Genomic DNA, 25,194 nt, shown 5'->3' with positions numbered 1-25,194 from the left:
CCCCGGCCTGTGTGTTGCCAGTAATGTCCGCGGAGGGAGTTTTCTACAGTGCAGCAGAGCTGGTGCTCTACTGTGTACGCTCCACAGTGCCGTCAGGATGCTGGACGCGAAATCAAGAGAGCGCAGTAGAGAGGAGAGGAGCGAAGAGGTGTTGAGGGAGTGTAAGTGGAGAAGAAGGGAGAGGGAGAGGAGAACAGACGCAGAAGAAGCAAGAGGAGAACAGAAAGAGGAAGAGGTCAGAGGAAGTGGGGAGAGAGGGAAACAGCGATTGGTGAGAAAAGCAGCGATTGGTGAGAAAAGTAGACGAGAGGTGAGAAGTAAAGGAGAAGAAAGAAAGGGATAGAGAAAGAGAAGAGACTAGAGTAGAGTGGTGAGGAAAGTAGAAGAGAAGTGAGCTTAACCGAGCAGAGCAGAGCATGAAGGCGATGGCGCGATGAAGGCACAGTGTGAGGGCGCAACTGGAGCTGCTGCTGCTGCTGCTGCCTGAAAACTCTCTTTCCATGCCTTCTAGAGCCTTCCGCAGACGCCACTCATTTCCCCCCGCTGTCAGAGTTAAGGCTGAGCAGAGCTCCCATTGGCAGGAGCCTGGGCCTCTTTAGGTAAAAAGAGTCTGCAATGTCAGGCTGTTTTTATTCCGCTGTCATGTTGAGGATTAAATCTCCATGTAGTGGCTTCTTGGCGCACCGTTGGGGGTCTGATTGGGATCTGGATGTGTTGTTACTTCTAGGTTCCCGGTGATAGAATAGACGAGACTTGTCCTCTCTCTCTCTCTCTCTCTCTCTCTCAGGTGTAACTCACAGTGTATACATGTGACTTCTTGTTTTGTCTACTTATTGTTCCATAGGTGTGTCTTTGAATATTACTAACGAAAAAACACTGGCAGAATCCACACTGAGCCTTTAGTCAGGCCACTTTATCGTTTTCCACTGAAAGGCGCTGTTCTGTGGTGTGTAGGCAGCGTGTAAGAACAACATCGCTCATCCAGGATGCTTTGTTGAACCTTATCTGTAGCTGGAAGAGAGCTTTAATTGTATCTTGTGTCATAACTGAGCAAAAGCCTCATATTCGTGCTGTGACAATATTGCTTCAATTATTAACAATTCTTGTCTAAATTGCTCTCTTCTCTTTTTTTCTCCCTCTCTCTCTTTTTCTCATTACCAGCTGAAAGTGGTTTATGCACTGAAAAGACCTCAGGAAAATCCACGATGGCCGCCAAAAGGAAAGGTGGCCTAAAACTCAACGCTATCTGTGCCAAGCTGAGCCGGCAGGTGGTGTACGACGGCAGCTCCCAGAATGCCGAGGGGGACCTGAGCGTGGCGGACAACAGCGAGCGGGGCAGCTCGCACTACGAAGAGGGCGACCGCCCCGACAGCGACTTCTCCGAAAGCCTGAGCCTGGGCCAAAGCCTCGAGGACGACCAGAAGCGGCGTGAGGCCATCGAGAAATGGGTGAATGGCGATTATGCCGACGACCCGGCCTCCATTGACGAGGACGAGCCCAGGGGAGCCAGAGCCGGTAGTGGAGACGAGGGCCCCCCAGAGGGCGTGTACATGGTCCAGCCCAAAGGCTGCAGCGACGAAGAGGACAACGGAGATGACGCCGAGGCCATACCTGCGTCCCACGAGGACAGTTACCATGACGACAGGGACTCTGCAGACAGTCCGCACAAGGAGATGACTTACCCGTCCTCCAGTGAGACCCCCAACTGCCAAGCCTCCTTTTCTTCTCCAGGTATCATCCTACCACTTTCACAGTGCTCTCCCACCATGTTCCAGGAGTACCTCTCTCATGTAAAACACAGTGGTCCTGACTTATGCATCATGAATTAAGCTTTTGCCCTGTGAAGCCCTTTGCTCAGTTTTTGACCCCCCTACCCCCCAAAAAAATACAAATGCAATTCTACAGCATATTCATATTGATATATATTTATAAAAGGTTCATTTTAGGAAGGTAGTTTACTGACCTGATGACACATGACAAATATGACAAACAAAAATAAAATTCAGATCACAAAAATAAGAAACAGTCATGTGATACAATCATTTAAATATGTATTTTTTCTATTTTCCATCTCACCCATCACCCGCACACCCCCCCTCAATTCCTTCCTGCCTCCACAGTTTTAATGCTGTAGTTTTTAGCTGTATCTGTGATAATGCTGCTGATAAAAGGCTGTATATAAATATATATACATGCACTGGCGTATATCCCTTATCATGAACACACTGCTCAAATATGAGGACATTCAGTTATTTGTGAATGACTGACAGTAGCCAACTACTTAAAAACATTAGAAGCATTAAAGTGTTTATAATAACAATAGTAATTAATAGCAACAACAACAATAATAATCATAATAAAGACCCCCCCACACACACACACCCACCCCCAATACAGGATGAAATTGAACATTTCTTGGAAAGTTTATTTTATATTCTTTTATTAAGCATTAAAATGAAATTACCTAAAACACAGCACAGTCAAACTAAAGCATCCATAGCAGCTGGCCGGAGCTAAATGGTAAGAATATAATGTATAATACTAATAGTTAAATGCAGGGCTGCACAGTATAACCAACAGTGGTCTGAATGTCTGAGGTACTCTTGAAACTCATTAGGGCTCTTTGGTGCGTTGAAACCAATCAGTATATCTGAGATATCCGTTATCATGATAATGCTTGACAAAATGATATTTTGTGCAGCCCCAGTTTGGTGTTTTCTCTGATCTATCACACCTGATCCAACTCATCAGCTAATTAACAAGCCCTTCCCGAGCTGAAGTGGATGTGTTTAGAGCAGAGAAAACAGTGAAACGTGCAGCACTGGGGTACTGATCGAGCACAAAGAGCACATTAGCACTCCACCGTCTCTCTCTTCAGATGCCAGCCAGCCAAGCCGGTGCTGTTGGTTTAGTTTTACCTTACCTTTACCCTTTCGAGAAGTATAATCTCAAGGACAATTTGACAGTGTCAGGGGCCAGGGGAAAGGGAGCTGTGGCCGTATTCATACAGGCTTAAGTGATCCTGTCTGCTGGAAAGAGAAATCTAGAGTTACTACACGAGCAGTCAGTGACACCATTGGCCCTACAGTCAGGTGGAACTGGGAAAACAGGAACTTGGGCGATTTACTGAAACGAGGAAGGAATATTTGGAATAGGCTTACAGAGAATATTGTGTTATGTGCATAGCAGCAAAGCGGCCAAGAGGGTTGGCACGGCAAGCTTAGTTTCACATTACACCCTGGATTACAAGTTGGGGCTTTGATTTTTTTTCTAAACTGTCTAAATCCCAATCCCAAACCCAATAGGTTCCAGGACACTAGCAGTTTGGAGATTAACTTTGACACAGAATTTTAGTAGCTGCTTGTTGAATATGCCCAGAATAAATAAGAGAAGAGCGCTCGGTGAATGGAGTAGCTTCAGTGAGTGCCATTTGTGCCATACATACAAAACTGTTAAGATAATTGTGTTAGAAACCAAAACCTAAACCAGGTGATTTTCTTTTTAGTAAAATTGTTCTAAAAAAATATGCCCTTTGACATTTCCTCCTGCTTCCTTAGGTTCTGGTTGGAATTCTTTTCCAGGCCCCAGAATATCCAGCATCAGTTTAATGTTGTGCTAAAAGTGTTTTAACTCAAAAACTCACCAATGGTTAAAGTGTCCAAATACTTTTGGCAGTCACTTTATATTTCCTTAAACACTTTAGTCACAAAAAAAAAAGAGTCTCGTCCCTTCTTGACCTCTGGGAAAATGAGCTGTATTATATTTCTCATCTACTTTCTCCGCTCTGTATCTGAGACACTATCAGCCAGATTAGATGGCACACACGTTGGCAGCTTCCTTGAAGTGGCAATAACAGTAGAAAACAGCAAAACCAAACATTTACTGCCTTAACGACTCCAACAGTTGAACTTTGAGACCGGTGCAGCGGTGCTCAAAGCGCAATACCACTCAAACTAAAGTAGATAACGACCCGAGATAAGGCCATTTTGCACACAGTAAAAATAACCGCCCTTTTTTTTCTATTTTTTTAGACGAGTTAAATCTGGTTAGTCTGGTACATTTTTGCTTACTCACGTCACATAAAAAACATCTTTTCCTTTCATCTTTTTCCATCAGGCCTGTTTGTCTGTTGCGTCTTTTTTTTCTTTCTTTTTTTCCCCTTACTGTAGCCTTAGCGGCTGTGGCCTCTCTTTACTGAAGGGCTTCTCGACCAAAATGCCGTCGTCTTGTAACTCTAATTAGTCACATTGTGTTTAGTTAATTCTGAAAACACAAGCCGTGTGTAAATATGAGTGTGTTTTGTGAAACGTGCTGCCACACCGTTGCCTTTAGAGGCCTAGGTGGAAGCTTCTGAAGGCTACAGCGAGCAGCTCCACTCTTTTCTCTTTTCTTCTGCGTTGTTTTCTTTTCTTCCCCTCCTCCCTCTTCGTTGATTGTAACTAGGGCATCTATATTGCCATGTTACTGCGCAGATCACAATTAAAATATTTTTTTCCCCCCTTCCTTGCTGCTGTCTTTCAAAGGCTGATGCGGAGCGCACATAATTATGCATATAAACATAGTGGCTTAATTATCTCTCACAACATCAGTGACAATGTAATTAACAAACATTGCAAGATCAATGAGAGAAACTGCGACCTTCAAAACATTTAACTCCTCACACGGAGGCGCCGTGCGGATTCCCTATCAGCGCAAAAGCCCAGAATACTTCTCCCACAGCACTTCAATGCCTCGCATTATTCGCACGCAGGCCACACAGCGGAGTCTGCTTGGCAAAAGAGAAACTATGAAAGCAATGAGAGAGACGGGCTTCGGATCAGATGAGCTCGACCATGACTGCGGTTTGCAATTAGACTCTTTAAAGGTTATGCACGCATTTCAATCTTCTGAGGGGCGTTTTTTTTAATCCCGTATTTTATTGTATTTTTTAAGCCTTGTTTTAATGTGCTGAGACGCTCAAACTGTGGAATGATTTTATTTGTTTTTATTATTGACTCTTCAAAGGTGCTAAATTAGCTTCCTTGCTCATTTTTATGTATCTATTTTTTAAGAAATTTGATTGAATTATAAGAACCAGAATCTTCAATCTTTCATAATCCGTAAATAGTCCCCTGCAATCACCCCTGCACACCCCCCACCCCCTCCCCGACTTTCAATGGCCATGTTTGGCTAGCTAAAGAGAGATATAGTGCCTATTCGTTATCAAGCCGCCCAGGAAAAATGTAGCCTAATTGCCTCAAACATAGACAAGGACTGTGTCACAGGCAGGAATGTGGCAGCGCAAAGTGGTGAGACCGAGGGTACTTCTTTTTATACCCTCCAGTGATGAGAGAGAGCAAGAGCAAGAGAGAGGGAGAGAAGGAGTGGAGCACAGCCAGGCAAATCACACCTTTCCCCAAAGCCGCGGCTTCCAGGCCACATGCACATGGCATCATTAGGAGGATGTGTGATAAGGCTGGAGAAGAAAAGCTCATTTACATGCTGTTTTAAAAGGTTATCGGCTCTCGGGTCCTGGCATAATGTACGTAGTTTAAGTCCAATCATGCTGCTGACATTGATAGCGCTGCCTTCAAACCCCCCACCCCCAACCCTTCAGAAAACCATGCACCAGCACTCTACTACTTTACTGTCTTCTACTGTTACTACAGCTACTATTATTACTACTACACATACAGACACTAGTAACACCATTCCCCTCTAGTAATGCCACTACTACTGCTACTACACGTCTCTGTCTGTGCAGTTGCACAATGTCTGCTGCAGTATATGCAAAAAAGCCCATTTTTTAGGCTTGAAACAAACAGATGCTAATAATGGCACCAGTAGATATCATTTGAGTGGCAGAATGCAAATGAGCATAGCTGTTGGGCTTGTTAATGTAGATTTAACTAAAGTTTCTGCTAAAAATGCTAGATATAATAATAGAAATAATAGATACACAGATGCTTTAAATAAATGCAATAAATAAGCAGGTATCCCAATACTTTGTACATATTGTAAAGGTAAAAGGCACCTTTACCTTTTACCTTTACAATATGGACAAAAGTATTGGGATACCTGCTCATTTATTGCATTTATTTAAAGCATTAAAAAGAGCTTAACTATGCTTTTGTTGAAGGAACTTTCTCTACTGTCCAGAGGAGGACGGCTTTCTACTAGGATTTGATTGCATTCAGCGACAAGAGTAATAGTAAGATCAGAATGTTGGATGATCACCACCTTACTTGATCCCTAGCTCCTCAGCTCGGGGTGGGATGGAGCAACATCCATCATTCCAGAGAACACAGTTCCTCCACTGCTCCACAGCTCAATGCTGGGAGGCTTTATACTCCTCTAGCCCACAGCTGGCATTAGGCAGCATGGTGCCAATAAGTTCATGTTTATCTGCTCTAGGCAGTCCTATTCTATTGGCAGTGCTTCTCTATAGGGACTAGATAAGCTGTGTGTGTGTGTTCATTTGTACATCTGTATTAGCAATGGGTTCAACTAAAAGTAGCTGAATGCATCTATTAGAATGTAGTGTAACATTTTTAGAGCAGAATGCAATTAATACAGGTGGTACAAAATATGCATGTAATGCTAAAATAATAATATAGCATTTAAAAAATGCATTCAGTCTAGAATTCAAAAAGAGCATTATTAGTAAAGCTTGCAAATATAGACTTTACTAAAGATTCTGCTAAAAATGCATATAATAGATAGTGTTTGAGTAACAGAATGCAAAAAAACAAGCGAGATTTAACTGAAGATGCAGCTAATATGGCTAATAACAGATAGCGTTTGAGTAGCAGAGGGGGATTTCTAAAGAAAAGCAAAGGGACTTTCCCCACTGTTTGAAAGTGTATGGGTGGAAGAAGCTCAGAGGCATGAGTGGCTTTGATTGGTGTCCTTGGAAAGTGTTCAGGGATAGAGATTAAAGGCCCTGTCCTTACTTTAAAGCTGTGTAAAATCACATGAACCAACATGACACCCTCTAAGCAGTCATGACCTATACGAAACGCTGCAGTCTCCGCTCTGGATTCCAGATTTATGAGTGAAACCCTGCTCTTACAGAATCAAGTTCTCAGAGCTGCGCAGCAAACACCCTCGGCAGTATTGAGAGATAACTATCGTGTTGTTATCATTACATTACTTAGCTTTTTTACAGTTGTTTATGCCCTGTCAGTCCAGCATAACAATCACGAAACAGTTTAAATGATCTGTTTTCCACAATTTTCTGAAGAATCTGATTACTATTCTTATTCACTCAAATAAATGCTGTGTTCAAACAGCCCTGATCACATGTGCAGAGGTGTAAGAACCAAGGAAAATGTGTCCTTTAAGTCATGTACCCAAAACAATGAAGCAGGTATTTCCTCTAAAATACCCCTCAAGTACATTTCTCTTACATTTTTCATGACCCTTCAATCTGCCCGATCACCTTTCATTGTAATGTGCCACGGTGAGGAGCAACCCTGATGCTGTGATGGAAATTTGGGGATTATTTTACATGCTGAGAAGGAGATGTGAAATGCGGGGGGAGCGACCGATTTAGCAATAACACAGACATACGAGACCAAAGCTGAAATATTTTGGTATTAATTACCAAGGCCATGGCTTACGTTACCTCCGACTGTCTTACGTGTGCCCAGCGATGAAAAAAGCAATCAAATAAATGAAGAAAAGGTCTGGAGCAGAGCTGGCTGCAGGCCAAGGGAGAGTGGGAGAGGCCAGGAGTCCCAGGAGTGTATCTGACACCAGGGTGAAGTTGTCATCTGGAGCGGAGTGCATGCATCAGGCCAGCTCTCCTGACAGACAAACTGGCACAAGTAGAGATTTTTCACAGTCATTTGCATGCACAAACGCTGTAAAGTGAGTGTTCGTATCTCCTTACAGTGTTTGTGGGTCCATCTGTCTAATGCACTCGCTAAAACGCAGCCGACACGGTTTTAGTAAGGGCTGGTTAAGCAGCGCGGCATTTTCCTTGCTTTCAGACCAAAGAATTTCTTCCACCCCGTCTCCCTGACCCCTCTGCCCAACCTGGATGAAAGTTAATGGGCCAGAATTAATCTCTACATAACGCAATTAAACTATACATTTACTGCGTTTTTGCTCCGTCCTTGGGGAGGACAGTGTGTTTTAATGGACTTTTAAAAGAAAAAGTGAACTTTTAGTGCTCAAACGAGTGGAAAACTTTTAAGTGTCGGCCAATGAAGCATTTCCACCCTATTTAATAAACATATGGTCAATAGACCAGTATTGTCACAGCAGAACACCATATCATTTAATGTAATAGAACGGCTTAATCACATATATGAGGCTCATATACGGACCTATACTGTATATAGGTAAAGAATATATGGTCCTTCGGTGCTTGACCTTGGTTTAAGTATGAATGAACATGAATTATGATCACTCATATGATTGTGTTCATTTCACTCTGTAGGTGAGGCCTCTGCTCTGCGGGACTATGCAGCCAACACCATGAACGAGTTCCTCCACATGTTCGGTTACGATGACCAGCAGGTGCGTGACGAGCTGGCCAAGAAGATCAGCTTTGAGAAGCTAAAAGCCACTACCTCAGACCCCTCGTCCTTGAGCAGCGAGGAGGCCACGCGCCGGGCCCGTTTCTCCAAGTACGAGGAGTACATACGCAAGCTGAAGGCTGGAGAGACCCTGCCCTGGCCCATCCACTCCAAGCCTGAGGAGCTCAACTCAAAGATAACCCAAGAGAAGAGCTCCACACTCATGCAGCCCTCCACCTGCCTCCCGGGGGCCGAAGGTCAGATGTTTTCTGCCGGAATGGAGCACAAGCCGGCCCAGCTCAGTGCCACCCCTGGGAACCCCTCCCATAACTTGGCCTCCCGGGCTTCCAAATACGACTTTTTCATCCAGAAGCTGAAGATGGGCGAAAGCCTGAGGCAGCAGAATGGCAATGCCTACAAGAGGCCTTCCAAGTACGATCTGGAGAATGTCAAGTACCTGCACCTCTTCAAGCCAGGAGAGGGCAACCCTGACATGGGCGGGGCCATAGCCTTCAAGACGGGAAAAGTGGGCCGGCCGTCAAAATACGACATCCGCAACATCCAGAAGCTCATCCCGAGCAAGGGTGACCCTCCTATGATGTCAGGTGTTCTCTCGTCAACACCGGCCACCCCCGGCACTCCCATGATTCCTACTGCTGCATCTGCAGGAGGTGTAGGGCCCCCTTGCTTACCTGTGGACCAGGTAAGCCACCTGAGTTTCAACCCTGAGTTCATGAAGTCCAGCTTCTCCAAGACTGACTCCATCACTACTGGAACCGTCTCCTCAGTCAAGTAAGTGTCCCTGCACTTGACACATATTTCTACACTCTAAACCTTCTCTGAAATGACGCTCCCTTTCCAAAGGTTAATCAGCCCACCATGGGTGCGTACTGTACGGAGCTCGCGGGCTCCGTATGTTATTGTGATTGTGCGAATTAATCAAGGATTTAATTTTCAGAGTCCACTGAACGTTTTGCTCTTAAACTGGCTCTACTCGATCACCAGTGGCACAGCGGCTCTCACACCAGGCCTGGCACTGATATATGAACGGCTCTTTCCCTCACTGAATGAATTACCCATTAAGACGTAGAAGCCTATGTTTAGATCATGAGTTGGATACCTCTTCGTTAGATATATTATTACTAAAAATTGTGTCGCCGTGGGACGTAAATTAATACATTTTAGCTGCATAGTCTCATCTTTCACTGGTCAGTTTCCCCCAGATTGCTTCGTTTTTTGTTCTCTTTCCCCATGCTCTGAAAGGGACTAACCACTACATATCACATTTATGAAAGTGCATCAAGTGTGTGCTCGCGGCCTGTGAATCGCTTAGTTCCTCTTTCAGCTCTTTTACTGTGAAAAATTGTGGTTTAATTACTGTGAGAATGTGACTAAACTCCTGAGGAACTGTTTAGCGCAGTACTTTAACATCAACCAGATTATGGTAGCTGTTCTGTATTACCTTGCCTGTTCTTATGGCTTTGTAACAATGATCATCTAAACAAGGTATTTCATCTGTTCTCCCAGACACGCACATATGCTCATGCACTTGCATATATGCAAACATAAGCATACACAAATATTTGTTTTTATGGAACCCAGCTTTCGTAAAGCCACATGACACCTAAATAAGCCTTTCATGACAAATTACTTAAACTTGCATTTACATTTACGCTTATGCATGCAAACATTTCTGTTACTGTAAATAGGCAAGAAAATAAAAGATGACCTGCTTTCCAAAAGGCATAAAGTTAAAGATGACACATATGAATATTTTAAGGAAGATCACTTTTTTTATTTTCATCTTTTACAGTTTCAAAATCGCTGCTTGTAAGCGCTCTTTGTTGCAAGATAAGAGTCTTTCAGTTCTTGTTTGGGGGATTTTCTCACTCATTCTCCTTTGCCAAAGTTTTTTAGTTTGAGCAGATTTTTGGGTTGTCTTGCTACACTGCTCTTATAAGTTTAGTTTGGTGGTCTGTGAAGACCATGGCAAAGCCTTCCACTGTGTCTTTGCTGGGCATTTTGTGACTAAAAAGCTCTATTTTATCTTCATCCAGAGGTTTTCAAAATGCACCAGGCCCGTTTAGACGTTCCTTTGAAAACGGCTGACTTCTGGAAAGGTTTTCTTCTGACGACTCTTCCATGAAGGTCATATTTGAGCAGGTGTCGCTGCACAGTAGAACAGTGCACCTCCACTCTAGAGCCTGCTAAATCTTTTGCAGTTAAACAGGGATTGCTAATGTTGGGAGGTGGTTTGAGGAGTCGGAGTATTGATAAAGCTTTAAAGTTGCATTGTCCAACCTTTCCTAACAATGATTGTGAACAAGCCAGAGCCCTAACAAGCTAATCAAGCTTTGAGAGTCGTCAAGTTACACACCACACCACAAAACACAAAACATTATGCAGTAATGTTAGTATTGGTTCATATTTAACGTATTTGACTTTTGAAGATCAGTTTATCTTCTTCTCTTATCTTATTAATAGGAATTTTGACCAGGGCTTCTCACACTTTTGCAATCCACAGCAGAGCAGATCACGGTCACAGCTACCTCCACAGCTCTAGACCCACATGGAACAGCTCATGTTGGCACTAGTGGCAGTTTTGCGAGAAACCTGCTGTGTGCAGAACAGGAAAATCAGCAGCCACTGTTCAGCCACTGAAACAAGATGCCATAAGAGCTTTAGTCATCCTTCAAATTGCAGCCAATCGAGAGAAAAAAAAACACACACACACACACACACACACACACACACACACACACACACACACGCACATGTGCACGCACACAAACACATATGGCCGTTGTCTGACTCTTCTCATCACTTCATCTTTCCATTTGCGGGCTCTCCAAAAACGCACATGAATCATTTATGCCTTCAGATACATTTTTCCCCCTCTGCTTTCATTTTTGGTCGACTATGCATCAAGGTGGGCTCGTGCTCTTCTGCTCCTGATGCATTCACGAATCACACTGCTGTTCCTCCCAGGAAAATGTTTATTGATAGCTCAAACTTTGAAATGGCTTGTAAGTGAATATTGTGTCAGTTTGTTATTATTAACGGTGGCCCGCGTCGCCATTAATCGTGCCGCTTTTTCTGTGTGCTGCGACAGGAATGGCCTTCCTCCGGAGAAACCTGTGACAGAGGACGTCAACGTCTACCAGAAATATATCGCCAGGTATGCAAATATCCATCCTCCCCAAAAATTTAGAGCCACGTTTTTTTTCCCGCGTCTTTTTTTCTTTCTCTAATTGAACCTATCTTTTATGCCTTAATAAAGTTGGGCGTATATTGACAAAAATAAGTTTGGTGCCCAGACTATAAATTACTTCACGAGCAAGCAGAGGTTTTATGAACTAAGGAAGATTAATTGAATTAAAGGAAAGCGAGTGAGTAATTTCTTCGGCAGTGCCGTATTCCCTGCCAGCGCCGCGCTCTATGTATACTGATGGCTAAGTCTGTGAAATCTTAAGCAAACATCGAGAAATGTTTGTAAATACATTTCGCACATTAGCTGCTCTTCATAAGCCCAACTCTGCCGTGTTCACACACACACACACACACACACACAGCTGTGCCCTCTTCAGCAGTGCTTGTATGAAAACTAGCAGCTCAGATAACATTTTTTATTTTTTTTTTCATTTTCAATATCTTCCCTGCAAATGAAGACACTGAATCAACTAAATGACAGCCACTCACAAATCCAGGCAAGGCATGGAGATAGATTCAGTACGCTGCTGCCTGCGCGTTCGTATCGGCCCCTGTGTTCATTTTGTCGCGACACTGGGAAGGTGATTATTATTTGTTTATTTATTCTGTTTTTTTTAAAGGGAGGGTAAAAAAAAAATAAAAACGGCATTCGGAAAAGGCAAAGAGGCTGTGGCGTAAATGATTAGTCTCCCAAGCCGTAACATGAAGGCCACAAATCAAAGCCCCGGCGCTAACAGACATACACACACACACACACACACACACACACACTCGCGCACGCACAAAAAACCCTCCTTGGACTGATTACATTTTGCAAGAAGATTTAATTAAGGAATTTTTAATGAGGCTTCTGCTGGCACTGCCAAGAACTGTTTTGATATTTGCACTGCATAATGCATAAAATTTGTCTAAACATCTCGGCAGTTGATGCGCGGGGAGGCAGCAGATAAGCCCAGATACAGTTTCAATTTCCGTGTTGGGGAAAATAAGAAAGGGAAGAGAGGCGGAGAAAAAAGGAAAATGAGGACTCATAAAAAGGGCAAATGCGACCTGGTACATCTTGGTGGTGGGGAGGGGGGTTGTTTGTGGTGCTGGGGGGAGGTGGTGTTTGTGGTGCTAAGGGGGGTGGGGGGGGGGATTAGTTGGTTGGAAGGGGGTAGGAGGAGGATCATCACTGCCTTCCCCGCTAATGAGAGCACACTCATGCTAAAAAGCAGCTTTGTAAACTTGTCTACACCCACCTTCCCCCCTCGCAAAAGGGGAAAAGTTCTTTATCTCCACACTCCGCCACAGTTTGATGTTTAAAGAGCTTCCCTGGTAGTGTTTAGTCGCAGTTTTGCCTCTTAAATGCTTTCATGCACCCACCATTGCTCTGCACTTTGATCAGCGTGTCTCTATTGTAACGGGAGATGTGCGGCAATCTCTGTATCGTGGCGATATTAATATTTAATCTGCTGCTGAATAGCAGCGGCCCATTAGCCCCCTGACGCGGCAAGTGGGAATTGTCCAGAGGCAAAGTGATACAGCTGGGTGATGAGCAGGGGGGTGGGCTGCTCTCCCAAGGGGGGGGCGGTGGAGGGGGTGCAATGTACACAGGGCCAAGTAAGTGTGAGTGTGGCGTGCTCGGGGGCGATTAGGAATTGTTTGGTTTTGTGAGCGAGTCTGTAAAATGTAAAACAGCAAATCCAGCCTTTTAATACTCTTGTAGTCTGAAGGAAGTCAAGCGGTGGGATGGTGATCGCTTCAGGTGCTGCTGACTGCTGGTTAAAGGGCTCATATACTCTAACTTTTTTCAGCTGATAATCCTTGCACAGGATTGCTTTTTTATTTTTGTACAGCCATTGTGTTCAACCTTTCTATGGAGCACTGTGCCTTTAAGACTGATATATGTAAAAGAGCCCGGTTCTGATTGGTTAGCCAACATTGGGCATCTCATTCAAAAATCAGTCACTGGAAACACTCACTTTAGCGTGAATGAGTGCAGTGAGCTAAGCTGAATTGGTGGTGGGTTTTTGTGACATCACAAAATCAGTGAATTAAACATGCTGTCAGCTTTGATAGTGTTTGATAGTGATAGCAAAATATTGACATCATTGGCACAAAATACTTACATATTTACATTGCCATGCATGTATCTCCATTTTTGCCATTTTTCCGGCAGATGTTCTTTACACTGTGTCAGAATGTCACAGTGAATGGACCAATGAAAATGCTCCAAAATGTTTTTTTCTTCTTCTGTAAACATTTAGGAGATATTGTTTTTGGCGTGACAGTGATATGTAGACTGCATGGGCTAGAGAGTGAACGGCACGTTTGTAATTTTGACAACGTCTGCATTCATTTCCATAAAGGGAGTAGAAACAGCCTTTTATCCTACGAAACTGTCCCTTTAAGAAGCAGTCAAAAGCACCTGAAGCCCGCCTCACCCCACAAGCCCTCCACACTACCGCCAACCGCTAAAAGGTAGTGGATTTGCCATTCAGTTAGCTTAATGAACTCAGCAGTGTGATCTGTAAAAGCAGCCTTGGGATAATCCAGGGCTCGGAGGGGCGCGCGAGGAAAAAATTCTATTACTTAGCCTTTTTCTCTCTACTTCAGCAGATGGTGCTCTTGGCAGCGGCAGTGCAAATGTTTATTTGTGTGTTTTGAGCTGTAATTGGAGGTTTTTAACAGTCATCATCGTCAGGGTTATAATCAGCCTGTAAACACTCAGGAAATGGGCCTCTTTAAAGCAGTGCCAATCTGCGGCAGGCTGGGCCAGTCAGACACACACGAGAGTGAAGAGGGGGGGAAATAACACACAGGCACACTCAAACCTTTCTATTAGGCCTAACCTTTCCCTGATTAAAGCACAGCCTGTTAACCTGGAGTGCCGAGCGCTGATTTGGCAGGGTTTAAAGCACGGGCAAATGAGTGAATTACGTCTGGGGTTACAGTTTAATAAGAGTCTACCTACTGCTTCTGAAGCCAATGGAACTAATTTGGTGGAGATTGCTGTGACTGAAGTGTGAATTGTAATCACATGGTTGTGGAAGCGTGGGCAGGTATGAGATCGCGTTTTCTCTACATGTTTGTAGTCGCCTATAATGGCTCTGTGCTCCGTGAAGATGATTCTGTCACTGTGAGGGTGTTTATCAGTGGAGGATAAAAGGCTAAATTGCCCTTTAAAGCTCGGCCCCGTGCTCGTAGAGGTCACATTTTGCTTCCTCCCAAGAAGTGGCTGAAAGTCACTCATTCAGAAGATTTGGTAAAAGGTTATGTATTTAATTGCACATAAAAGCTTTTCTTTTCTTTTCTTTTTTTTCGAAAGCAGCAGTAATCATTTCCCCGCCGTGCAGGTGTTGATGTCTTCTTCTGGTTTAACCATTCTGCGGCGATTGTGTTTGCTGACAGGTTCTCCGGGAGCCAGCACTGTGGACATGTGCATTGTGCCTACCAGTACAGGGAGCATTACCACTGCATGGACCCCGAATGTAACTACCAGGTGAGTAGTTAACTCAGTGAACTCTCACACAGAGACAAGTGTAGATACCGATGCTGTAGATACACTTTGCTTTTCAGATGTTTTGACTAATTGAACATTTTTTCTTTGTCAGTTTGAAACCTAACATTTTAACTGCGAAGCTGTGTAGATCCAGAAAGTGCACAACTGAGACAACACAATAGTCCTGTTTTGTTCTGTGATGTTTAAACTCCACACTTTCAGATGTTTAACCACTTAAAGCTCAGAAAAGTTTCATCTGCTTCTCTACTTTAATAACTCCTAACTTATCTTTTATATGCTGATATGCTGAAAACATGGTAGCACCCAACAAGCTCCATTTCTGCTAGCTGAAACATTCAGTATGACCAATAAGAAGAGCAGCCCCTGTACAGCCCTCGAGATCTTGGGTGTAAAGAGTTTTGGCATGTGATTTTAACTCTGGAAAACCATGAAATCATTATTTCAGCAAAACCTGCTCTTCATAATATGTTTATTATAAGGCTTTTCAATAATCCTGGCGAGTACACAGTGATACTCAGACAGGCTGGTTTTGGGAGAAGAAAAGCTATGAGTGCTAAACATGCCCCTAGCCCACAACACTTTTCATACCAGTTAGCTTGTATAAATGTGTTGTTGTGAAGCACACTTTGATTCAACAGCTCCTCAGCTCCCTCTCCTCGGCCCGACAGCTTGATAAATGAGATAATGCGGCCCCGAATAATGTCGTAGTCTAACAGCCATGGTTGAGCGCCTCCAAACAGCCGTCCCTCATGGCTTAAAAAGGCGTCGGAGAAAACAAGCAAAGTGCTTTCTGGAGACTCGGCTGATGGGAGGACGAGTCCATAACTCAGGAACTCCTCGCTAGGATAGGAAGTGTCACGGCTCTTTTTTCGCCGCTCACCTACTGCCTGCTGAAGAGTGGACAATAAAACTGTGGGCGGGGGTGATCTGACTGCGCTGGTGCTTTACGCCAGGGAAGGCCGAAGCGTGATCTCTCAGCGGGTTAAGTCCAGCCGTACTCAGCGCGGTTTGCGCGGCACTGAATGAGGCTGGAGTTCATTTAAGCACACGTCTTGTTTTCGCATGGTAAATACCTCAGAAAGATGGTTCCTGTAGGGCTCTCTCTTTTTTTCTTGAGGGCATCTGCTATTACTCTGGGACCACTGCTAATCCCCTTTCATATTATTAATCTGATCCATGTCCCGAGAGTTGTCATGTGCCGTGCAGCAAAATCAGCATTAAGCAGATCAGAACGCCGCTGCGCCGAGCTTCCTGCGCATATGGTGGAAAAGAGCAGGCAAATACGGGCAGATTTGTTGAAGACGTCAAAAATCCTTATGCAACCAAAAGCTGCTCAGTGCTCCTCCACTCTGCGAAGATCTGGCTGCTTGTAATCTCCCACTTCACTTTTAATCAACTGATTACATTTTTCAGTACAAACACGACAAAATCTTGTAAGTAGGCAAGGCAGCTGTTGCATGAAACGCATGCTTATTCAGCTTAGTGGCTCGCTTCGGGCTCTGCGGCGGGAACAATTCCTCAGACTACCTTTTTGGCACAGAATCGCATTTGGAAAGCACTCGTTATTAGGACGATTTGATCAGGCTATCCCCCAAACCTCTTATTGACTCAGCGACACACAAGCTCAACTCCCAGATGCTGGCGTAGATGTTCCCAGCCTTGTAGAAAGGTGAGGCTCAGATGAGCAGGCTTTTGGAAGTGATAACTCATGCAATGTTACATGACACAGTGGTGGAATATTATCCCGCTGCTGCCAGCCTCCGCCGTGACACCGGCCCTGCCTCTCCTTTCATGGCCTTGTGCTCATCCCGCACGGTAGTGGGAATCCTAAAATAAATGTAGCAGGTCCTCACAACCCCCTGTGACCACTCCGACTTGATCCGCAATCTCTGCCTCACTCTGTTTACCACTCTGTTCTCCTCGGGGTCACGTAGCCTAGCCACGCCTAAACGCCAACTTATCGCATTACTTGACGTCTCAAGTACCTGCCACCCTCGAACGTTCACCGCTGTCTTTGTCATGCACTAAGCCATGGAAGCTGTTTTCATACTGTTCTCCTCACCGAAAGGGGAAAGAGGATATGACACAATGTCTCAACTGAGACGTGTATATTTCTTTCCCTGCATGTAAGATAAGCTTGACATATACTCAATTAGCTCGTGCCTTTTAGATGTTTCTGTCATATTTTTCTGGTCTCCTGTTGCACATTTGTGTAGAAATTATGGATTTAAGTCAGAACGGGCTCATTGATTTCAGCGTCTCTTGTTACAGTTCCTGTAACATCAGCTTAAGCCCAATTACTGCAGATTTGGTTGCGCTGCTTCTCTCTGGAGTCAGCTTTTTCCTCCACATCCTTTTGTTTCATTTTTTTGTTTTTTTTTTCTTCTCCCCTCACCGCTGTGCCGTGTAGGAGGTTTTTCATTTGGAGGAGGGAATTTTAGCATGTTTCCTTTTTATTACAGCCTAAACCCCGCACGAAAATCAGGCTTTAATACTTTAATTAAAAACGGAATGATATCTCAGCTGGGGAATTGAAATGGGAAACATTTTTGGTTGGCTTGTTTGTTTGTCTGTTTGTTTGTTGTCTCTTTCTCCCTGCGCACGTTTAAGAAACCATCTGCATGGAACATCATTTTTCAGAAGCCGAGAACATCAGAACTGCGATCTTGCATGTCAAGTGATCCGTCTTAATTAAAAACCAGAAAAAGTAATAAAGGTACGAGTCTGGAAACTCGGATTGAAGTATGGAGGCAGACTGAGGCTCAGAGTGTACTAAGGAGAGTCAGTGTGTTTGGTGGCACTGGGGAGGATCTGTGTGATAGGAGGCACTGGGGAGAGTGAGTGTGTTAGGAAGCACCAGGGAAAGTCAGTGTATATGGAGGCATTGGGGAGAGTCAGTGTGTTTGAAGGTATTAAGGAGAGTCAGTGTGTTAGCGGGCACTGGGGAGAGTCAGTGTGTTTGGAGGCATTGGTGAGAGTCAATGTGTTTTGGAGACACTGGGGAGAATCAATGTATTTGTAGGCACTGGGGAGAGTCAGTGTGTTAGAAGGCACTGGGGAGAGTCTGTCTGTTAGTAGGCACTGGGGAGAGTCAGTATTTTAGGAAGCACTGGGAAGAGTCAGTATGTTATTCACTCTGGGAAGAGTCAGAAGAAACTGGGGAGATGGAGTTTGTTTGGAGGCACTGGGGAGAGTCATTGTTTTAAGATACACTGGGGAAAGTCAGTATGTTTGGAAGCACTGAGAAGAGTCAGTGTGTTAGGAGGCACTGGGGAGATTCTGTGTGTTAGGAGGCACTGAGGAGAGTCAGTGTTTTAGGACACACCGGGGAAAGTCAGTGGATTTGGAAGCACTGAGAAGAGTCAGTGTGTTAGGAGGCACTGAGGAGAGTCTGTTTGTTAGGAGGCACTGAGGAGAGTCTGTGTGTTAGGAGGCACTGGGGAGAGTCTGTGTGTTAGGAGGCACTGAGAAGAGTCAGTGTGTTAGGAGGCACTGAAAAGAGTCAGTGGGTTTAGAAGCACTGAGGTGAGTCAGTGTGTTAGGAGGCACTGAAAAGAGTCAGTGGGTTTGGAAGCACTGAGGAGAGTCAGTGTGTTAGGAGGCACTGAGGAGAGTCTGTGTGTTAGGAGGCACTGAGGAGAGTCTGTGTGTTAGGAGGCACTGGGGAGAGTCAGTGTGTTAGGAGGCACTGGGGAGAGTCAGTGTGTTAGGAGGCACTGGGGAGAGTCTGTGTGTTAGGAGGCACTGAGGAGAGTCTGTGTGTTAGGAGGCACTGAGGAGAGTCTGTGTGTTAGGAGGCACTGGGGAGAGTCAGTGTGTTAGGAGGCACTGAGGATAGTCACTATGCTTGTCAGGTTCTTAGTTCTGCTAAAAGTGTGGGGCATAAATGAATGTAGAATTCTTTAATCATTCAGTTCACACTACTATCATTAATATTATCCTTATTATTATTAACGTGAGGTCACATGCTAGCTATCCCAATCTGGGACCTCCTGCGCTGGGCACATACATCACCCCCCGCCCCCTGCGTTGGCTGCCAGTTGGCTCTCGTGCCGTGCAGCTGTTGCCTGATTGATAAAATAACATGTTGCTAATTTCTTACAGTCTGCAGTACACTCCCTCCCACACGCACTCACACACACTCACACCACCACTGCCACTGCTCCTCAGTAACCTGTCGCTGTGTGTTGCTGTTCTGTTGACAGAGATTCACGAGTAAACAGGATGTTATAAGGCACTACAACATGCACAAGAAGAGGGACAACTCCCTGCAGCATGGCTTCATGCGCTTCAGTCCACTGGACGACTGCAGCGTCTACTATCACGGCTGCCACCTCAACGGCAAGAGTACCCACTACCACTGCATGCAGGTAAACACCAGCTGTACTGTACACAAGCACTGACATTAACCAGCATCTACCTGTAGCAGGAAATCAAACTTTTCAGGTGCTGTGGAGAAACACAGTGTCTGTGGTAATCAACCACATGCTACACATGCAGCAATGTAGAGGGCAGGGTGGAAAGTGATTATTCTTAGATGCATCAAATTCAGGGCTGCTATAAAAGGATTAACCCTTACATGAAAGAGGTAGTTCACTGTTTTCCAGTGAACTGCCAAAGTATTACCATTAACTACTGCGAATACTCTATACCCTTATCGTAAGGGACATAAGGGTCAAAAATGACCTGAAGACAGTCTATTTGCTTTCTGTGAATAGAGTGAGTATCAGGTTCACTCTAGGGCGAATCATTACATTTCAAGCTAAATAAGGATTGTTTAGGGGATCGTCTCTGCTGCTACACTTAGTTAATGGGTCATTTTTGACCCTTGAGACAACACAAGGGTTAAATACATTCAGTTTTTTCTAGGTCAACTTGTGCGGGGCTCGCTAAAAATAAGAAATGCATAGTGTCCGTTTTCAAACAGGGTAAAAGATCCCCACCACTGTATGGCAGGATGTCACGTCTAACCAACGACACGCTATAGCCGCTATATCAGATGGCATAGAGATTTGGTCATGGAATATAGTCACACACGAAAAGCCTCAAGAATCAAACCTGCTTGTCCATGCCAGCCATAAGCAGAGAAGCAGAGAGGCAAACTGAGATGCTCTTCAGGATCCTGTGGCTTACCTAGGTCTATAAAAGGAAGTTGCAGTTCTTCGACTTTTTCCATTAGGCCCGAATTACCATTTAAGAGCAGTTTTCGTTCGTTTGACAAAAGGTGTCATAAAGTAAATAAAAGACAAATTAAAAGGACGAAGGAGACGCAGCCCCGCGCTCCCCTCACGCTCTCTCGCTCCTTAATTGGCATGGATAAAATTCAGTTAGTTGTTTATATAAACTCAACATTTTTCATCTTTTAGTACCAAGCGGAGAGTCAAAGATTATATCCCTCCAGATTTGTTTAATTTTTTACATCTGCTTATTTTCAAGGTGTCACCGGGCCGAGTGCTTTCTCACCGTGGGGAGCGGCGTCCAGGGGCAGATGGCTTAAGATATATTCTTTTTAAACCCCCCTAACGGCGTAATTGTTATTAGACATTTCAGCTCTTGTTTTAACAGCTCTGAGAACCAGCAGATGTTGGCACCCGTTCTCCTGATTTACAGGGGAAAAAAACAGAGTGGCATTTTTTTCATTGTTTGACTCAATATGGTGAAGTTACCCTGTTTGCACGGCTGAAAAGTGCCAGGGATGATATACAATTGCTGGTTTTAATTCAAACATTAGTCTGTGTTTCCCTGCTGCCCGGAGGGCTCCTGAGTGCTGCTGCCGAGTAACAGAACGATTCAGACTAAAGAAAGTGACAGACTCTGTGCCTAGTTCTGCCCCCCCACCCCCCACCCCCCCTCACCCCAAGTCTTACATTTGTTCTGCAAGTTAAAGCAAGGCAGAGACAGTGGTCTTCTACTACACAGTTGTATGTGTGGAAAGCCTTAAATGGAAGAAGGTTCTAACCACACGTCAGCCCACTATGTTGCAGTTGCATTGCCTTAGTTATTAAGGTCGGTCTTACACAATGCAAGTTTAGTGCTGTTTTGGTTGTTTGCACCAGAGTTGGCCCTGAAACGCTCGGTTGCATCTGCTTGCAACCGAGCAGAAATAGGTTTTTCTTCTAGGTATGCACAAACTCCAGTCAGTGGGTTCAGTCATGTGACCGTGACCCGATGAAATGACCTTATTGAGCGCTGCACCACTGCCCTGTTGCTGTCATACGTACTTCTGACATCATTTTGCTGCATCACTGTCAGTTACAACTTTTCATCTTTTTGTGCTACATCTCATTCTATATGTGCGCAAATCCTCTGGATTTTGTTTGCACATGAACTGCACTGCCGAACTTCAGATGCAGCAGACTGATGTCAGTGCAGCCTTGGAACAGCAATACCTGTTTGCTGAACAAAATTGCACTGTCACCTCATTTGCCTTCTCACTTAGGTGTGAAAACTTGGTTTTCATATTTCAGGAGTCGTTCTTCTCTTCACAAACCTCAGATCTTGAGAAATCTTTCAAGTAGATGTATTTTTTTTAGGTCAGAAGTTTCTTGGCTCCCCACATCGAGTTCATCACTAAGCATCTTTTTTTTCCTGTTGTATCAGAGGTGTTGTTTCCAGTGCCCCTGCAGAGTAGAGAAATCCAACCACCAACATACAGTTGTCAGAGTACTCATTTTCCTCTTCTGCAACCTTCTGAAACCCACAATGTTTACTGCGCTGTGTCGTCCGCCTCTGCTCCACTTCTAGTGAAAGTACCTTTTTTTCTCTCTCCCATTTCCATCAGGTGGGCTGCAACAAGGTGTACACCAGCACATCCGATGTCATGACTCATGAAAACTTCCACAAGAAGAACGCACAGCTGATCAACGATGGCTTCCAGAGGTTCCGCGCCACTGAAGACTGCGGCACTGTGAGCTGTCAGTTCTACGGGCAGAAGACCACCCACTTCCACTGCAGGTGAGGAACATACCACTGCCGTCAGTGTGATGCAATGGATTTCTGGAAAGTATCTTTAGGTTTCTCAGCCTAAATGTAATAAGGATTGCGAAGATTGGCCTACATTATTTTGACCAGTAGGATAGTGTGAATAACATCATTTGATAAAACACCCATATAAACACTGATCTGGTACTGTGATTGGTCAGGATGCTCCATAGCACATAGCACAAAACACTGTATTGGTTAGGAGGCTGATTTGCATCCCTCATTTTCAGGCGCCCTGGGTGCACCTTCACCTTCAAGAACAAGTGCGACATTGAGAAGCACAAGAGCTATCACATCAAGGATGACGCGTACGCCAAGGACGGCTTCAAGAAGTTCTACAAGTACGAGGAATGCAAGTACGAGGGCTGCGTCTACAGCAAGGCAACCAACCACTTCCATTGCATCCGCCAGGGCTGCGGCTTCACCTTCACCTCCACCAGCCAGATGACCTCGCACAAGCGCAAGCACGAGCGCCGCCACATTCGCTCGTCCGGCGTACTGGGCCTCTCCTCCTCCTTCTTACTGCCCAAGGAAGAACAGGAGGAGTCCAGCAACGACGACCTGGTGGACTTCTCCGCCATCAGCAGCAAGAACTCCAGCCTGAGCGCCTCCCCCACCACCCAGCAGCAGCCCTCCTCTTCCATGCCTCACCTGATGGCCACGCCCACCACCGCCGTGGCCTCCAGCAGCCTCAACGTCAAGCCCACCACGGCCCTGCCCCCAGCCAGCCGCATGTCCACCCTGCTGTCCCAGGCCCTGCCAAGCAACATGCCGATGGCCTTGGCCATGGCCAGCAGCGCACTAGGTGGCGCTTCCAACCCTTTCTTCCCGCTCATGCCCAGGCTGCCTCTGCAGCTTCCGCCTGCCGCCGCCAGCATGATCTCTGCAGCCAGCTCTGGAGCCCACTCCACACCCCGGGACTCCCTGGCCCCAAGCTCTAGTTCATCAGGAGAAGTGCCCTCTGCCTCCACGCCCACCTCGTATGCCGCTTCTTCCATCATGGAGAAGATTTCTGCCAGCAAGGGCCTGATATCCCCCATGATGGCCAGACTGGCTGCTGCCGCCCTTAACCCTGCCAGCAATCCAGATGCAGGTTAGTGCACTGCAACATACACTCGCACATCCCAGACCTCAGACCTCACCACTGCACAAAACAAGTAGCATTGAAAGGTATATCAGGTACACCAGCACACCCAGTGCAATTTTCAGTGTAGGGCAGTAGGCCAGTGCAGTAACACACAATGCAGAGAACAGTACAACACAATAGTTTAAGGAATAGTTTCTGTGTTTGAAACGATATGAGAGCCTCTCAGTCATACTTCTAGGAACAAGAGTCATTTGAAAACCCACTGTGTTCAGGAAGACTGGGTTTTTGAATGACTCTTGTTTCAGTGCCTCAGTATTCCATATAGGGTTTAGGTGTGGTACAGTCTTTCTAAGAAATTCAATTGACATGACACCTTTAATGCATTACTGTATGAATATCAATGAAAACACTTCTACAAGAGTGACAAGTGTAGAAATCCCTTGCAATGGTGTATATGATCTCAGTGAAAAGATATAATACACTATCATGTCCCATCTTTTCCTTTTGCTCTGTTACAGCCATCACTTCCTTTCTGCCCCCCCCTCCTCCCCCGGCCCTCTCCTTCTCTCTCTGTCTGACAGTAAAAGGGCACTCGTGGGCCATCGGCTCATTTGGTCCACAGACAGTACACAAATCTCTGATTTCAGGATTAGGGCAAATATTGAGGGGCTGGTTTGCTGCCCTAGACCCTTTATTGCAGTGATCATTGCCTCGATACCCACAATCCATTAGCAGATAAGTGCTGTAGTGGTAGCGAGCGGCCCCTGTAAAGCCGCCTCTAATAGCATTCTCAGGAGGTTCCCAGAGTCTGTGTTCTACATGCTTCCTCATCATCAGCCTCTTATCTGAGCATGCACTCGTTCCGACCAAATGGAGCCTGAATAAAATTAAGTTGAGAAATTGAAGGTATAAAGCAGTTTTTTATGCAGACTGATATAGAGGGGGGAAAAAATAACAGAAATTGTTGAAGCAGAAATGACTCAGCGCTCCAGAGAAGTGTGTGTGTGTGGAATTGTTGTCTTTTTTTGCTTAGACTCTCTGTCTCCATTAAACATAGACAACTATTTTAAAAACTGGAGCCAGTGTTATTAATATATATTACTCCATAATTACATGATAAGTTAAGATCTGTTCATATGAAACCAGTTTAGTTGTGGATACATGTACAGTCAGTGTCAGTCAGTACAGTCACATGTACAGTCAGTACAGTCACATGTACAGTCAGTCAGTATTTGAACCTTGACACAGGTGTAATTTTGCCTCTGTACACCATCTAAATGGATTTGAAATGATAAATAAATAAATAAATAAATAAAGTCTACAATCAGTGTTGGATTGGACTGATATAAACATATGAAAAGGTCTGTCCAGTTCTAAAACAAGATTCTTGAGAACGGAGACCGAAGGAAGGGCTCATGATCCAAAGCAATTCCACATCATCTGTCAAACATGATGGAGGCACTGTTATTGCATGGGCATGCATGGCTGCCAGTGGAACTGGTTCAGTGGTCTTTATTAATGATATGACCCACGTTAAATAGCAGATACGGTCAGTATGAAGGGTACCCTCAGCTTTAGACTACAGAGTGGTAGGCCTCTGAGCAGGTGGGCTGTGGATGAAGAAGACAGCATAATGTAGGCTGTGTGTTTTGGAGAATGGGATAGAAGTGGGGAGCAGGATGGGGCCCTGAGAGAGCCCGGGCAGCTGCTGCAGGGCGTGTACCCTGTCACAGACTCCGCCTCTGGGGCCCATACAGGTACGGAGCTAGGGGCGAAGCCGTGGCCCTCAGAGAGAGAGAGAGAACTACCCCCTCCCACCACCACCAAAACAGGAAGAGAGAGAAGGGGGCACACGACTTCTGAGGGGTGGGATGGGGTCCGTGTGATGGGACAGGGGGGCGGGGAGC

At 45.1% G+C, this 25,194-nt stretch overlaps 1 protein-coding gene across 2 annotated transcripts in view; it reads left to right on the top strand.

The window, feature by feature from the left end:
• The window catches only part of casz1 (castor zinc finger 1), a 95,316-nt gene that overhangs the window by 51,444 nt on the left and 18,678 nt on the right, over nt 1-25,194 (top strand). For both annotated transcript variants that reach the window (XM_072696999.1, XM_072697000.1), the window contains exons 2-8: nt 1,162-1,731; nt 8,426-9,296; nt 11,617-11,682; nt 15,108-15,198; nt 19,425-19,589; nt 22,001-22,173; nt 22,431-23,293. In XM_072696999.1, the coding sequence (XP_072553100.1) occupies nt 1,162-1,731; nt 8,426-9,296; nt 11,617-11,682; nt 15,108-15,198; nt 19,425-19,589; nt 22,001-22,173; nt 22,431-23,293 (2,799 nt within the window). The remainder of the gene's footprint in view (nt 1-1,161; nt 1,732-8,425; nt 9,297-11,616; nt 11,683-15,107; nt 15,199-19,424; nt 19,590-22,000; nt 22,174-22,430; nt 23,294-25,194) is intronic.

Source organism: Salminus brasiliensis, chromosome 14 (genome assembly GCF_030463535.1).
Source record: "Salminus brasiliensis chromosome 14, fSalBra1.hap2, whole genome shotgun sequence".
In the NCBI taxonomy this organism is placed as follows: Eukaryota; Metazoa; Chordata; class Actinopteri; order Characiformes; family Bryconidae; genus Salminus; species Salminus brasiliensis.
This window is presented reverse-complemented; position numbering and strand designations above follow the sequence as displayed.